General features: G+C 41.0%; 2 protein-coding genes across 2 annotated transcripts in view; one reads left to right on the forward strand and one right to left on the reverse strand.

Moving 5' to 3' along the window:
* LOC139333496 (RNA-binding motif, single-stranded-interacting protein 3-like) overlaps window positions 1-6,776 on the forward strand; it is a 134,895-nt gene extending 128,119 nt beyond the window's left edge. Inside the window, exons 11-14 of the mRNA XM_070965953.1 lie at window positions 1,294-1,410; window positions 1,732-1,818; window positions 2,307-2,431; window positions 4,232-6,776. Of these exons, the coding sequence (XP_070822054.1) occupies window positions 1,294-1,410; window positions 1,732-1,818; window positions 2,307-2,431; window positions 4,232-4,235 (333 nt within the window). The 3' untranslated portion in view covers window positions 4,236-6,776. The remainder of the gene's footprint in view (window positions 1-1,293; window positions 1,411-1,731; window positions 1,819-2,306; window positions 2,432-4,231) is intronic.
* Window positions 6,777-8,537: 1,761 nt separating this feature from the next.
* On the reverse strand, window positions 8,538-16,421 carry entpd3 (ectonucleoside triphosphate diphosphohydrolase 3). The gene is made up of 10 exons (XM_070966904.1): window positions 16,290-16,421; window positions 12,942-13,065; window positions 12,494-12,628; window positions 12,071-12,230; window positions 11,419-11,578; window positions 11,054-11,281; window positions 10,156-10,419; window positions 9,965-10,075; window positions 9,699-9,836; window positions 8,538-8,811 (listed from the first exon to the last, which is right to left on the reverse strand). Exons 2-10 carry the CDS (start codon window positions 13,060-13,062, stop codon window positions 8,623-8,625), a joined length of 1,506 nt encoding a protein of 501 aa, XP_070823005.1. The 5' UTR covers window positions 13,063-13,065; window positions 16,290-16,421; the 3' UTR covers window positions 8,538-8,622.
* Between the last annotated feature and the right edge of the window lie 312 nt (window positions 16,422-16,733).

A 16,733-nucleotide genomic window follows, 5' to 3' on the forward strand; every position in this document is an offset into this window, starting at 1 on the left:
CTTACCTACGTGTGCTTGTGTTGTTGCAAGCCTCCCTATGAAACCCTACGGATACAGAGCTGTTAAGACGACTGCCACGCAGCTGAGCTGGTGCCTAAAACACCTAAATCTAATACCCGCCTTCCTCTAACATCCTGTCTCGACGTGCAGCTACAGAAGCGCTGACTGCTCTCCGGAGCGATGCCGACACCTATCCACTGATGCTGTCTGTGCTCATGGGAAGTGTAGTTAAACAGCTATCACAAATGAATGGTGTTTACTTCTGCAGGGATGTTGCCAGGCATCTCAGCACACAGTGCGAGGAGACTCCTATTAAATCTATACAGAGCTGTTGAGGCTGAAGCAGAGCTGTGCTGGAAATGTAGAGCTCAGCGCATCAAGGTGTTAGGAGGCATCAAAGCCCATCACATTGAAGAGATTTACAGTAAAAGCCTTTCTCCTCCATTCAGAGGCATGCTCTGTCAAGCCTGCCTGGAAAGCCGGCTGACTGGCTGCATTGCCATGTACAAAGTCAACCCATTTGCAGTCATCAAACTTAACTGGGTTGGAAGTCTTTCTACTACTGAAGTATTTCTACTGTGGCTGCATGTCTTAAAAAAAAAGCTCTTATTTAGGCTGGTAGCATGAAAAAAAACCACCTTTTTGTAGGAAACACATCAAGTGACATATGGAAATACTCAAATTTGCTTTCTAGCTGGAAGTTGGATGAGAAGATTTAAACCATTCCTGTGTTCTGTAAATATGAAGCAACAGCCATGAGAGACCAGAAGCAGGGGAGAAACAGCTAGCCTGGCTCTGTCTGCCTATCAGCACCTCCATAGCTCACAAAGTAACATGTTGTAGCTCGTTTGTGTAGTAATCTGGATCCACTTGGACAGTGGATCATGACCACAAAATAGTTCAGCGCATAATCCTCCATAAACCACAAGTTTTAGTACAATTTAAACAAAAAAAGCCAACGTATTAGTGAGGTTTAGTGTTTAGAGTCTTTAGGCTAAGCTCAGATAATTTTGTCTTTGCTGTAGTTTGATATTTAGTGTTTAGAGAAAAGAGCATCTCATGTAACTTACGGCAAGAAAGAAAATAAGGGGATTTCCAAAAACTGCTCCCCTACACATGCCTCTTATCCATCCCTCACTCTTTACCCACAAGTCTCGCTCCTTCATCTCATCTCATTTCTGTTTAGCTGAACTTCATGAAGTGTTTTTTGTTTCGTTTCATATAACAGCTTGTTGACATTGTACAACAGTGTTTCTAACCCGGCTGCTCATGTGTCCTTCCTTCCTGCCTCAGGGTGCTGTGATCACCCCAGCCGCGGCCATAGAGCCCAGTTTGTCTCTTCACCCCTCCAGTGTAATGGCTCCTCTCACCCAGCAGATGAACCACCTGTCTCTGGGCACTTCAGGCACCGTGAGTCTCAGCTTTTACCTCTTTCAAACCATCTTGCTGTGCATGCATGCATCTGTGTTCATCTTTGGAGTTGTAATGTATATCACATAATTAGTCCATAGATATTTCAGCTGTAATTGAAATGACCTCACGGCAGAAACTGCCTTTCTCTGTTTGCAACACATCTGAAGTCTGCAGTGACCCTGGGACCAAACAAATGATGTACTGTATTGTGAAATGTCTCGGGGAATGTCAGACAGTACTTTTAGCCCAGACATCCTAGAGGACATATTGTTTGTGCCTATATTGTGATACTGTCTTTGCCCGTCCTCCTCCCTGCAGTACATGCCTGCTGCAGCCGCTGCTCCTATGCAAGGAACCTACATTCCCCAGTACACTGCAGTGCCTGCCTCTGCCATCACAGTGGAAGTAAGGACAAAAAGCAGTTGACTTTTTTTCTGGTTTCTCCAGCATCATACAGCAGCCCATACACAGGCATTACAGGGCTGACCTGGCTTGAATATTGACTTGAATAGTCTCTCGTATTGTGCCTCTCAGATAAATTAGATGCTAGTAAATGATGCTGTAGTTGATAATGGTCGCACTGCAGAATCACATTGTGTTTCTGTGAGATCCAGGGTGAAACATTGTCACTAATTGTACTCGTTCTCCAAAGGCCAGAGGAACTATTATGGAACTCTAAAATGAGCACCAGAAATTAAAACCGAGTCTGCCGGAAGAAGTTGAACCTTTCACTTTTATTCGATATGTGAATTTTTGTCTTTGCTAAACTTTTTGGATGTTCTCTGTGAACTATTTTTCAGTACTTTGTGGGACAAAGAGTCCTTAGTTCACCTTACTTGTCTGAGGATGACAGGGTGAAAACTAACAAACACTGACTGTGTTTCTGGTGTCAGGGCGTGGTGACAGACCCTCCTCCACAGACAGCCGCCCCCTCCTCGCAGGACGCCAGCGGGCAGCAGCCTTTATCAGTGGAGAATACAGGAGATCATGCCACAGCCTACTCTTACCAGCAGTCTAAGTGAGTGTTGTAAATAGAAGTGTGTTTTTGTGCTGGTGTGCAGCCGGTACAGAGATATTGTTGTATTACCCTTGAGTAGCACTGTCAAGTTTTTTCAGGTTTTCTTCCACCGTTTTAAATTGATGGAATCAGTGGTGGCAGTTCTGTTGAAAGTGGAAGCCAAGCAGAGAGGTGGATGAATCCCAGTGTAGGATTTTGACAGTAGAGTTGGGCGGTATTCAAATTTTGTTACCGTCAAATTTTCCCCACATTTTCCTGGGGTATATGGTATTACCGTGACTAATTAAAAATCACTTTGCAGGGCAGCGTGACATGCGCACACTTCAGACGGTCAATGCTCACGTGAAGAAGCACCAGTCCTAACTTGTAGCATACCAGAATGACGGGGAGAAACTCAGTTAAAAGCCTCTACCAAGCATTGTCACCTAAACGAAACATAATTCATACCCCACGAAATTATATGCGCATTTAACAACAAACACGAGCGCACGTCAATAGCACTGCATCTGCTGATTTTACCACTTCATATGAAAACAGTCTGATGACCACGAGGATGTGTGCCTCCACACTGTGCGACGAAAAGTCGGCAAGTTAGCAGCCAAAGAGTACCAGAAAAAAAAACTTCGCTAAATCATAAAGTATGTTTTACCTTTGCTGTTTTGTGGTCAAAAGTTATATACCAGCCCGAAAAAAACGCTGCTAATGTCTCCTCCTATGACTCTGTGTTAGTTTGAGATGAATCACGAAGGTCCTGCTTGTTTACATAAAAAGGAGGAGGTTTCTAGAGTGGAGGGAGCGCTCTTCATGCAATAACCTATCTCTGGGGTTACTTCCTGCTGGATCGTCATTGGTGTTTCTATGGTGAATATGGGTGGGTCGCTGAGCTATTGACCGGCGTAACCACGCAGTTAGTTTCACCGCTCCGTCTCATTAATTAGTAGAGCGCTCACAGAGGACTCTGCTGGGCAGCCCGAAGTGTTATTTTACCGTTTTATTTGCATTTCGTCCTTTTATGAGAGCTAAGAACAATAGCAAGCAGAAAAGGGCTGAAAAAGCGTTTTCAACAGAGGAGTTTCTCTGTATGCTTGGACGAGATAACGGTACTCTGTCCAGACGCGCCCATATGAGCGCCTGGACATACCTGTGTTAAAACATCTGTAAAACTGCTCTGGTTCATTTTTTTAGCATGTAATTTTGCACAGTCACCTTTTTCTCGAGTAAAAATTAAACCAGATGCATTGAACGGAGTGGACTTCATTTTTGTTATGACGATGCTACAATTATGTTAGACCCCTATAGACCTATATGTACAGCATTTTTTTAATGACGGTAATGAAACTGATACCGTTGCTATTTTTAGATACCGCGGGATACCTTATTACCGGAGGTTTCACTTCTTAACATACACAGTATGTTTGTCCAAGTAAACCCTTCATGGTTCTTAAAGGAATAGAAGAGCGGAGGACTGGAAGCAGTGGGACCTGGCTGGTCCCCAACACCATGCATGATGATGGAATAGACCAGCACATATAGACTACAGCATGTACTTGTTGCACCGACAAAATATTAAGCCAATTTCTGGTTATTTTGTTCAGAGACTCATGTCAACTTTTGCTTGTAAAACGTTCCCTGCCCATTTTTATCTTTTTTATTCGTCTTGTTTTTCTGCCTCCTAGATAAGCTGCTGGTGGTTTCCTGTACACACAGCGGCCACACAAAGAATGTTGTGTCTGCTTTAGAGACAGCAACAGTTTCCTCAGTGCCTCTTTTTTCACTGACTTGTTTTTCTGTCTCCTTTAGATAACAAGATTGGTAGGGATCATTGCTGCATTGCCTTCAGAAGGACTGCACTGAGACGCTGGAGACACAGAGAGAATCAAAATGAAACGGTGGAGAGAGAAAAAAGAGGTGACACGGGCAACACTGAGGGGAGAATGCTTCCACTGTGCACAGGCACCAAATAAATGACAAAATGAAGAAAAAAAAATCAATTATATTTCTTACCTGGTTGAACCAAGAAAAGGTTTGCTGAACTCGAGGACAATGAAATCAAACACAGTCCGCAACTTTGAGTTTATCATTTCTCACTGTGAGACTGGACTTTTGCCTCCAAAGGAAACAAAGAAGACATAGACTGAAATGTAAACTCAACCAACAAGCTGTACAGAAAAAAAGAACATTTGAATGTGCAGGTAGATTTTCAGACTTTTTTTATTAAAAAAAAAAAAACAGAGGGAAGCAAAGTCTAGGAAAAAAAAAACAGATTGTCTTCCTTTGATATTAAGCTACATTATTTTCATTCTTTTTATTATTTGAGTAGTTTTCTAGAATATCAATGTTTTCGTAAATCTTTATTGCCTTAATTTTCTCAAACTTTGGGAAAAAAGTTTCCATAGTGTTGAATTATTAAAAAAAAAGAGACTGAGTGGTTGAATGATTTGAGCGGTTCTCAGAGAGTTCCGATGAAATCTACAAAGCTATCTGTACAGGATAAAAAATAAGGTTGTATTTGTATGACAATGATTTTAAATTATGTGGTGCAGTGCAGCTGATGTTGGTCGGTAGGAAAAAAAAAAATCTGTGGGAAGGCTCATTCCGCTGCTTCCTGGAAAATGCAGTTATGTTTAACCACGGGATAAAAGTTGAGTTTGTCCATCACATTTGTATTTTTGTTTTTTGGGGGGTTTGATTGCAGTCTTTTGAGCATCACAATGTTTTTGCTTTGCCTGCTTTCCTTGTCTCACTGCAAAAAGAAAAGTAAAAAAAAACAAAAAACAAGCAACATTTCTGACTTTGACAAAAGACGGAAAAGAATTCTAGGATTTTTAAATGTGCAAAAAGCAATAGTTTTAGTAAAACTGTTGACAGTTTCTCGAGTCGTTCTTAACTGTTGAACAAAAGCAGCCTACAGGTGGCATATTTTATACCAAAGATGAAGAAACTAGGTAGTGAAGAGATCTTCCTTATGTTGCTTTTTCTTTATTTTTCACCTCTGAAGCAGATTTTTCTTGCTTGTTATGCTGTTGGTGTGTGCGATGATTTTGCCAGTGACTGAGAACATGCAGTAGGTCTTTAACACAACTGCCTCAAGCAGAAGAGCGTGCTCTGAGATGCTTTGTTTGTCACATGATCAAATGTGGTGATGATCCAAAGTGGCACCGCAGCATCTGTCAAGAGACCAGACACCCTGTGGAAAGTGGAGGAGGTAGGTATATTATTGGGATTTTTGGGAATAAATTGTCCACTAAAGAGGCTGAAATGCATTACATCCTGTGGAACATTGGTGTGAACTTGTGCATACACCCTCTTCAGGCTGCATTGACCAATCTGAGATCCTAAACGCAGACACTGACATGCTGTAAGTCATGATAGCCGCTAGCCAGAATGCTCTACATGCCATTATTTTGAAATGCACAGTCTCAGTGCATACAACAAACTGTTTTACGCCGCTGTCTTGCCAAACACAAGCCATTTAAAATGTGAGCAGGCCGATGATCTCTGTTGGAGGAACGGGCATTTTCAGTTGAACGAAATCATTTCAGCTTATGTACATTCTTAAAGGAGAGATATTTTGTCTTCTCTTTTCTTTTTTGTGTTGCCTTTTTTTTTGGTCTTTTTTGAGAATCGATTTTGATGTGAGCTGCTAAATACTTTTCATTACTGAGGATTTAGGTTGTCTTGTGTCGGGTGGGTGTGGGAGAGGGGCACCTCCAGAATGACAGCATTTGACCATTTTAAGCCACGATGAAAACAATTAAATGTTCTCCCGGGCTTCATCCTATATGTCTTGTTCAAGTGAAAGAAGTTCCTGTTCCTGGTTGCAGCCCTTGAAAAACAAAAACATGCGACTCTCTTCTTAGATACAATCTGGAAATTAAAATCTGCATTATTTGTATGGAGTAAGAGAGCAGTTGAGAACAAAAAAAAACAGCAAAGAAAATACTCTGTGGACTTAAACTGGCTGACACTGGCTCTGAGGTCACACCCTCGAAGCCCCATCCTACCTGACGGAGGAACAGACGGACACACAGAACCAAAATCAAGCAGATACAAACCTCTATGGGAAAATAAATTATGGAAAGAAGAGAGAAAGTAGAGAAAGCGAGAACAAAAGTAATATTTATGAGATCTTTTTTTGTACAGGTGTGTAAAAGAAGATGCAACAGAAATAACTTTGATGATGCTATTTTTTTATTTGCTTGGTCACATGCCTCCCATGTCTTTCAAATTGTGATTCTGAGAGTGTCTGTAGAACCAGTGGATATTGCTGTAGTTTCAAATGTCTCTTTTCTTTTTGGTTTCTTTTTAGACAAATCTTTCAATAAAAAATATTTCAAACAGCCAATACTCATCTTGTGTGTTGTGCAGGTGCAGCGCAGTGCCACTAGAGAGCACTGTAGCACACAGTATGAGATTTAAGACAAGGAGCTGCATGTGTTTGATTTTCCTTTTTGTTTGTCATGGGTCACCAGCAGAGGTGTTTAGATTGAAGCAAGTTTTACTTTAATGTCTCTTCTGTTAATTCAGAAGTTAAATCTGGAGAAGAACCTAAGTATTCAGTGTTAAATGAAGTCACATACTGAGCTCAGGTAATTACACCAAAAAGGTATGTTATGATGCAACACGGTCGCCTCTGTCTCATACAACAGCCACAAAAGGAACAGTTAGTAGATATGTTTATTATATACTGAATAGAGAGAGACTTATTATCAAATCATTTCTAGCACATCACATGAGAATCATGCACAATTCACATAATTCAGCTCCAGCGCAAAGACAACAACATTATGGAAAAAGCTACCAAGTAAGCTACTGTGTATACAGAATGTAAAAGAAAAAACACACACACACACACACACACACACACACACACACACACACACACACACACATTGTTATTCCAGAAATAAATCAGAAATGATGCTGGATATCTCTTCTTTCACTGTGGAACTGAATGTTCTGTAATGCCTGTTCCTCGAATAAACTCATTAAACAATAACAAGGACAGTGCAACAACAGGAGGAAGTCTAATCTTAAGAAATCTGCCAGTCGCCTGCCCATTAATGTTCTTAATGTATTTATCAAGCACAGCTCAGACAGTCAGTCAGATTCATTGTTCTGTCTCTGCCCAAAGAAAAGAACATGAAAATCTGTAAACTCCAGACAGACATCTTTCATAACATATAAACAACACACAACCATGGATGGCACTGAAAACTGGAAGTGTGTGGATGGTTGGTGTTGACAGGACTTATCTTCAACATCATATTTAATTCTAAATATGTACTTTTAATCTTAGACCTCCACCTCTAATTTAACCAGTTACTAAATATTTATCCGACAGTACTTGTTCTCTCAAGCACAGAATGAAAACCTTCCCTGCGACACTTTGTACTCAGATATGATGTATTTAATGGGAATAAACACACTTGGACCTGCTGTAGGACTAAAAAATGCTGTGACCAGTTAGCTGCTGTCTGAAACTCAGAAAATAAAGATGATCTTGCATTTAAAACTATTAATTGTTTGCAAATATGCCGTAAAAAATGACTTAATGTAACATGTATGTAGTTTGCAAAAATCATAATGAAAAAAATGTCATATTGCACACTACAATAAAAAACATTGCATTAAAAAAACTGCAATAAAATTGTCGCAAAGTGCAGATCCATTCAGTTTGATTACATGTAGAATACAGAAAAAAGAGAAAAACAATCATTAATGAACAGATCATTGCTTTTTCTGAGGGTCCATGTGTGTATGTGAGCCCAAATACAATTTCATTTTAACGTTGCATAATGTGCATGTAAACTACTGTAAACTGAAAAGATCCCATTATTTAAATCTTTGTTTCCCTGAGGTACAAAAGTAAAAAAAGAAAAGTGTTCTTAATTTTTTTTTTTAAAACTACTCTCTCTACTCTTTAAAAACACTCTCATGTGAAGCTACAGTAGCTCAAGAGACACTAGCAGGATACACAGAGAGAGGAGGAGTTTTTACAAACTCTAATAAGTGAAAAAGAAGGCAGTAACTGGCTCAGGCTGAAAAAAACAACAAAAAGAACTGAACATTTTCATTAGTAACTTTCAACTTTTAAGTGTCCTGCTACATGCTACTGCAGTGCTGCTTACAGGATTACAGCAGGCTCCAAGCCTTACAATGACAGATCATTCCCTTTGTAACTTGCACTGTCAGTAGCAGGCGCGAACGAGGATGATGAAAACTAGGACGACAGTTACAATGGTTAGAGCTGAAAACAGAAATATAAGGCCGGCAAAGACGGGGTTTGTCATTGGCGGGATTTCTTTCACTTCAGACGGGATCATGTTGGACACACTCAGCATGTAGCCCAAACTCCAACCTATGCTGGTTCCCTTTACCTGAAGAGAAGAGAAGAGAAGAGAAGAGAAGAGAAGAGAAGAGAAGAGAAGAGAAGAGAAGAGAAGAGAAGAGAAGAGAAGAGAAGAGAAGAGAAGAGAAGTTCCATGTTGTCACTTTGAATTGGCATGCTGTACACAGTATTTTGCTTCCACTCAGACAACACATCACTTCCAGAGAAGCTGAAAACATAAACAGTCCTGTCATCAAATTGCATAATTACAGTTCCAGGGCAAAAGATGCGTCATAACACCCAGAGAACACCCCTGAAAAAAACCTAAGTGTGTCTGTTTTATAACTTCCTCTGAAGGACCTACGGACTCCCAGACATCCCAAAGGCACTAAACGTTGTACACAGCACACTAACACTCTTGTTGAGTGGAAATTGTGAGCATCGCCAGCAGTTGAGGAACTTTTTGGGATCAAGTCTAAAGGGTAACTGCCATGCAATTTGGACACTGCGGCTGTAATGTCCGCCTTTTTAATAGCTACTATCTTCATGAATCATGAGCGACAGGCTGTGTGACAGTCAGAGGGAATCCCCCTCTGTTGAGGGAGTTCCATTGTGGGATATGCTCCATGTCCTGAGGGCATCCTGGAGCAATACATTGCCTGCCTTTCACTCTGGCCTCAACCTTTTGAGTGCAAATGATTCGCATGTATGCCATCAATAATGGGGCACAATGGGTGGCCTCATTCACACTTTTGTGTCTTAAACGCTTCTAAATGCCTGAACATGAGACTGTTAAAGCACAGCAACTCTCATCAAACTGGGAGAGACATTTGCTGATGGCTGCATTATCAATTTCTGCTTCATAGCTGTGTGAAGGACAGCAGACAGAAGACAGAAGAAGTGTCTTGGTGACAACTGTGTTTTTGTTCAACCAACCTCTTTTTCAAAGTTAATGTTTTGCCAGGTCTCTTCGTCAAACTTGTATCCATCTGCCAGCAAAATGAAGACATAGTGAGCTGCAAAACAGTATGTCCTGAGGTACTTGGAAGAGATCCATGTCTTTTCTTCCCTTAGCTGAAAGGAAGAGACACAAAGATCAGAGCGCAGCCTGTGATCAGGAAGAATGATATAGGTGAATGAAACTGAATGAGAATAACAAAATATCAACATTTAATCAAAATTAAGATGAAACAAGAACTTACCACTGTCCAGTGTGTGTGGCAGAATTTCCTAATTGCTGCCTTGAATTGATCGAGATCCGCCGTGCTGTTCACCAGCAGTGCCCTAGCAGTGTAGAAGAATCCTGCATATGCCTGGCAGAAACAGTATGAAACACACATTATAGCAGTTTTTTCTACCTTCTTGGATGTGTTTTATTTACACTGTGTGTTACCATAAAATCTCCAGTGACGGGTGGCTGCTCGACGCCATTAAAGGAACACTGAGGTGACGAACACGTCTTGAAATCAAATATGGACCTGACTATGCTCCCGCACTTGTCTGAGTCGGCGCCTCCCACCATGAAGAGTTCTTGATCTGGATTGAAGCCTTTGGGTTTCTTTGTGCACTCTGAGTCATAAATGGACGAGGCTTTCATGGTGATGTTGAAACCTTCGGGGTAGCAGGGGTTAATGATGTGGACTGGGTCAGATGATTCCTAGAATGTTAAGAGGTGGAGAAAAAGGTCAGAAGAAGCAATGCAGGATGAGCAGGAAATAAAAAGAGGAAGAAAGAGAAGAACAGGAAGAGACATGAGACGATGAGATAAGAGGGAAGAGTTTGGACAGTATTACTGAAGCATTTACAGACATCATCTGTATATGTATAAATCATGACTTGTTTACAGTAATTACACATTATCACACACACATATCCTGATGTAAATACAAACTTTAAAGTTTATACCAAGACCCTGCTGCATTAGTTTATCCGTAAGCTGCCAGAAATGCATTTCTCACAGACTAGCTTGATGACATTCACAATCCGATCAATATTCTTTATGACATAATGCATTCTTGAGTGGTCTCCCTTTGCCAGTTAGAAACTCACTAATCAATTCTTAACTGGGCATTAATGGCTTTTTAGTCTGCACATGTATATGATAAAAGCACACTTTGCCACAGCTGCATACGCCACACATAAGCACTTAAATATGAGCACAGGAACATGTACCGCACAGGGAGCAAGCTCAGAAAAAAAACACCCTTACGGCACCCTGGAGATATGACTTTCAGTGATAGACCCCATGTTCTCTGCACTTACACGTAAAAGCAAAAAGAAAAGCTGCATACCTGGATCACTTTATCCAGAATCCTCTTCTCAGCCTCATTTTTGCCATAGCAGAGGAAACTGTGTGTGTAGACATTGTAAGGATAACCATACAGTTTGACGTGCAGGTAGTCCGGCCCCCTGAGATCATCCTGGACCGCAAAAGCTATTTGGGTTGATGCTCCACCAAGGTCCATGGAACCGACAGTCTTTGCCCCATCTGGGCGTATGTAGTAGTTCCACAGGTTTTTCTGCAGCCAGAAAGGAAAAAAGAAACCATGTGAGAGCCATGTTTGTGGAGCTGAATTGTTTGGGTTTTTTTTTCTTTTGTTAAGGTGATACAAACACCTTGACCTACAGACCAGATGCATGAATGGCAGTGTCTTACCTCTAGGAAGTTCCCCATCAGGTAGTTGACAGTGACCCACCCGTACAGCCCTTCTTGTTGACCACTAATGATGGAAGCGTTTTGGAAGTCGAAAGGCAAAGAACTGAGATATTCTGTCAGACTCTCCATGATTTCATTGGACCTGTTTTCATTCATCTCACTTACAGCAAAACAGAAAAAGAAACAAATTCTAGATCTTTCTGGAAATAAGTGCAATCAGCAGCAGTGGAAAATGGAATTGGAAGTGTCATAAAAAGACAAGAAAATGCACTTTTTTAAGCTATAGAGCTATCCAGAAGGCAGTTAGCGTAGCTTGATATACAGACTGAAAGCAAGAGGAAACGGTTAGCTTGGCTCTGTTCAGAGGTAATAAAAATCGTAGCCCATCATCCACTTTAACTTTGAGAGAGTCACAGCTGGCTGTTTTTCCTTGCTGCCAGTCTCAATGCTAAGGATCTCATGTAACTATCCACTCCTGTACGAAGACCCAATATTTGCACTTCCCAGCATTACTATTACACCAGCCAGCAGTCTAAACACGTTTTCATACCTGGTGGCCACCACGTGATGCATGCACAGGGTTGAATTCCTTCCTGTCATTCTGCCATACATGATTATTAATAGTGAGAAAATAATTTTGACACTTTCTTACTGTAGCAGTCTCATTCCAGCAGTAGCTCCCAGAAAGAGAGGTGTGGTTTTTCGTTTTTCAGCAGGGACAGCTTTGATGATGTCATCCATGCAGACTTGGAACCCTTTCCATGATTCTTCATCCTTCTGAGGGTCAACTTTCATCTCTGAGATACCCTTACCTGTGGGCACGAGGCCAAGCTAAAATCAGATTCTCAAGTGAAGGCACTAACATGTCAAGTGATATGTCTGAGTTAATGCCTTTGTAACACCTTAACTTGGTCAGCTGAAAAAATGCTCAGTAAGCTTTGGCTTTCATTTTTCTCTTCCAGACAGTGCTTCTAAAATTTCACTTTATAATCTTTTCAAGCATTTTTTTTAAACTCAGTTCTTGGAAATATAAAAGCTGCAATGTGCTCGTCTTGTTTTTGAGACAATGACTCACCAGCAACTCTGCAGTTCCTTATCTCAGTCACCACTCCTGTTTCATTCTCCTTCTCCCCCGGCCACTCGTACAGGTACACATTGGAGCGAGATGAACCTGAGTCTATCACTATGCCATACTGAAGAGGAGGAGAAAGGCAAAAAAAAAAAAAAAAAAGTTACTGGGTCAAATATTTCATTTTAATGCAAGTACAGAGATGCTGCTGCAACCACATGGTCCATCCAGACCGTCATCCATCACCAGGCTGACTGATTAGAAAACCTCTTACCTTGACCCTGACATCTGGATTACATCTGGCAGTGCGTGGGAGTATGTGTTTGTATACAGTTGCTCTCTCTGCATATACATGTGTTTTCAGAAGATCTACAGCCAAACAGGTTTTTCCCACAAGCTTGTGTGTGCGTCTTGGGGTATTTGTGTGTGCATGTGTTCACCTCTAAGGTGTACTCTTTAGACTTCCAGGTGTCCTGGATGACGATAACGGCAACAAGCGCAGCAATGCTGGCCAAGAGGAGAAGCAGCACTCCTGCTATGCAACACTTGTAGCCCATTTGCCGTTTGGAAGCCATTTCCTGTTGGCAAGGGGGGGGGGGGGGAGAAGTGTGGTTCTCACTAAAAGCATTTCAGCTCTAAAATGGCAGGATGGCAGGTAGAGAGGTCTGAAAAGTGATGATGAGCAATAATAGTACATTTTATTTACTTTAAACAGGAAAAAGATGTTGGCAGCATTAATAGAATAGATGGACTAAGTTATACCACAGGGTTTAACAAACACATATACAGTAAAAGGAAACAAAGTCAGAGGGTAAAGTGCTGAAAATCATGGCTGTGTGAGATTATTCTTTTCGTTAAAATGCTTACAGTGAGATGATTAAATCCCATAAGATTACCTTACCACGTCTACAGCGAATGTGCACAGCCATAACATGAAATGAGATTCTGTTGTTTTTTATGATCCACAAAGGTGAAGACAGGCTTCTGTCAGCTTAGGATTCTTTGGAGGAAGTGAAGTGAGGATTTTGAGGAGTGATTTATGAGAGTTTTGGGAGTTCCTGGCAACATTAAGCGTTAACAGCTTTTGAGGACCTGCCAGTCAGCAAGAACACAGGCTGGAAGAACAGAGCGGCCAGCAAGGACAAATGCTGCTGTCTCGTGAAAAGTCTGCATATTCATCCTCAGATTCTCAAAGGTTTTGCTCATGTTGTTCACATGAACTCAAAGTGAATCTGCAGTTGGACTTAAATGCAATGATGATAACCTTATTTGTGAAATATGTATCCACCTAATTCAAAACATTGATTGGCAGAACTTGTTCAGGCTTTAACGGAGGAAGTAGAGTGTAATGGTGGAGAGTGAAATTACAACAGCCAGCATAAAACTACTGCTACATTTCAATATCATACAATACAACACAAACCCACTGGACAGGGAAACCTGCATGTCACGAAGAACTAACACTAAAACACTGGAAGAAACCCAGTTTATGCCAAGCTGCAGAGACACCATGTGTGCTTTAATGGAGGAAAACCATACACACACCAGACTGTTGTTCTTACACCAGAGTCACACATGCACTTCTCATGTAGTCATATGGGAGTGCAGTATGGTTGCAATTACAGGTCACGCAAACAGTAACACAATCAGTAACATGAAACGCAGCTCTTCGTCCCGCAGCACACACACACACACACACACACCCTTGAGTGCTCTCCTTTTTTCATTCTAATTTCTGGGTTATTTGATTTTCATGAGCTGCTATTTATACCTCACTTTGGTAACTGTGTGTGTTATTACTGGCATGTGCAGAAGGTGGAAGACAATCTCTATTTAAAACTACAGCTAAGCTTACCAGTGTCACGCTATGTGACAGCAAGGACTGAATACATTCATTTTAAAATGGGGAGAGGAGGAGAAGAGCATACGTTTCTCTGTGAAGTCATTGAAACAACGACGCAGCAATAGACATTATTCAACCATCCCTGGCTTGAACCTGTTGAAACTGCCACATAATGCTGTCTTTTCGGCATGTGTGCCTTCATCAATGATCGTGATGTTGTAATTACAGCCCTGTATGCTGCCTCAGCCTTAGGTGATGTAATCAGACTGTATGTAATGCAGCACCATAAATCTGTCTCGTGTTTGTCTTACTTTAAAGTTTCAGAATTTTTTTTTTCAGCTTTACAGCTATCTGACTGCTCCCTTGTCTGTTGACTGTAACAACACTGTACTGACAGTGTTTGTTGTTCTTTTGAATTACAGTATTTAGAGTTACCACAGCAACATCTGCAAAAGCAACCAAGCCAAAGCTGTGGGACAAGGTGTGATTACAACCTGGGAATATGACAACAAGCATGTTTCACGACTCTGACAGATGTGATCATTAGTCTGCTTGACACTTAACCGTTATGTGTGACATAGTTGATTTTGATATGCTCTGGAGATTTTCATTTTCCGAGATCTTCCACGACTTGGAAAAAGGTTGCTGTAGGATACTATTAATTTTTTTTTGTCAAGTTTCTGACAGAATTTTATGAGAAACTGAGGAAATCAGAGGTCCTAGTTCAGTTTAAATAGATTTATGGAACTGGGACATGAAAATATATGCTACTATGCTGCCAAGATAAGAACAGAACATTTTTCTCCCAGTTTACAAGTTGCTGTGTGTTGCAACACAAGTACCAAACTAGCTATATTACTAGAATGCATGAAATAATTGCTATGCTCATGACGAACCTAAGCATTTGCAGCCACTGAAGAAACGCATGTTTTTGAAGAAAAAGCATCTTGAAAAGCACGTAGTAACATGAGCTCATTGATGTCTGGCCTCACTGCCCAGCTGGTGATTAGTCTAGTCTTTAACATCAGAGTCCTACTGGCTCCAGGTTGCTTGAACAATGCCAGTAACTCCCTGTGGCTGCCCATTGAAATAGTTCACACTAGTAACTAAATGTTTCAAATAACTACCCTCAGGTACTGTAGTTACATTTGTGGAGAACATGCACTCGACTGTAACTACAGCAGAGGTAACTCGGCTTCTCTTTTTAATGGAACTAAAAAAATGTTGTTAGTTCAATAAACCTTAGGTAGTACAGACTGAGCTCTAATTTGCATTGCATCACATAGTGGATGCTGTAAATTGGCAAAATGTGGAGACACAATAACTACAAGTGGTCTAAGCAGAGACAGGTAACTTTCTCTAGGTGCGTGCAAAAACCTAGTTTGTAACATCTAAACTTAGAGTGCAGTTTTTATACCCAGTTTTTTTTGCATCAAGAAAAGTAAAATAAGAGCAAAGCATAAATATGTCTACTTAAATGAAAATGGTTCAGTTCAATAGGATGCTTCATTTCCATTCAGCATCATTATTCATTTACACTTCTGCACTGCAGGCTGTCGCTTTTTCACTTGGTGCAGCATTCACAGTGTGCTTGATAACATACAATTGATTTGACTGGCCTAAACAAAGAACAATATAGAGCACTTTGTTCTTTGTTAAAGACAGCCATGTGGAGCTGGGAATTAGATAACTCCTAAGTATTTGCAACTGTTCTTGCCTCTGCTTGCAGGGGCTGGTCCTCGTAAAGGTGAGGAGTAATGGCAAAGTGGTTGAATGAAACACATGCATGCACAGCGAATCAGAATGACAACACAGCACAATGTGACACAACAGATCAACTCACATGAGAGAATTTACTCTGTGATGTAAAGAAATGTTTTGTTAACAGGTACATAAACATTTGTGAACAGGTAGATAAATGCATGTAAAAGAAGGAGAGGAGGTGTGTTTGTTTCTTACCTTGAAAAGCTGGTTTGTAGTTCCTAGTTAGGAGTGGGAGTGCAATGGTTCTAAAAAAGTGATGAAGACACACAGCAGGAAACGGGGGAGCAGCAAAGGAAGGGAGAAGCAGAATTTATCAGGGAGTGTGCTGTGAGTGGGAGAGAACTACAGAGTGATTGGCCCACAGGAACAGGACTGGTGTACCCCAACAAAGCAGAGAGCAAGTGAGAGAGTGAACATGGGAGGAGCAATTTCTCCAAACAGATTTCACCACTCCCACCACAGCAATGAAGCCGGCCCAGGAGGTGCAGCCAGCAAATGATGCATTCACTGTCTGTGTCTATTGATTAAGCACAGATACCTGTGTGTACATATGGAACAATGTGAGAAGAGAGAGGGGGAGCAGTGGTAAAGTTAATTGATGGAATAAATAAGATACAGTGTGGCTGCTGTGCAGGTTAT

The sequence above is a fragment of the Chaetodon trifascialis genome, chromosome 7, assembly GCF_039877785.1.
Source record: "Chaetodon trifascialis isolate fChaTrf1 chromosome 7, fChaTrf1.hap1, whole genome shotgun sequence".
Taxonomy (NCBI): Eukaryota; Metazoa; Chordata; class Actinopteri; order Chaetodontiformes; family Chaetodontidae; genus Chaetodon; species Chaetodon trifascialis.

Bases quoted from the DNA above. Each gene is read 5' to 3' on its own strand.
- entpd3 (XM_070966904.1), bottom strand. From the start codon at position 13,062: ATGGCTTCCAAACGGCAAATGGGCTACAAGTGTTGCATAGCAGGAGTG. The intron at 11,282-11,418 runs GTAAGACACTGC...TTCTGGCTGCAG, and splicing joins TGATGGGGAACTTCCTAGAG to AAAAACCTGTGGAACTACTA. The intron at 10,420-11,053 runs GTATGCAGCTTT...TTAACATTCTAG, and splicing joins TTCTGGATAAAGTGATCCAG to GAATCATCTGACCCAGTCCA.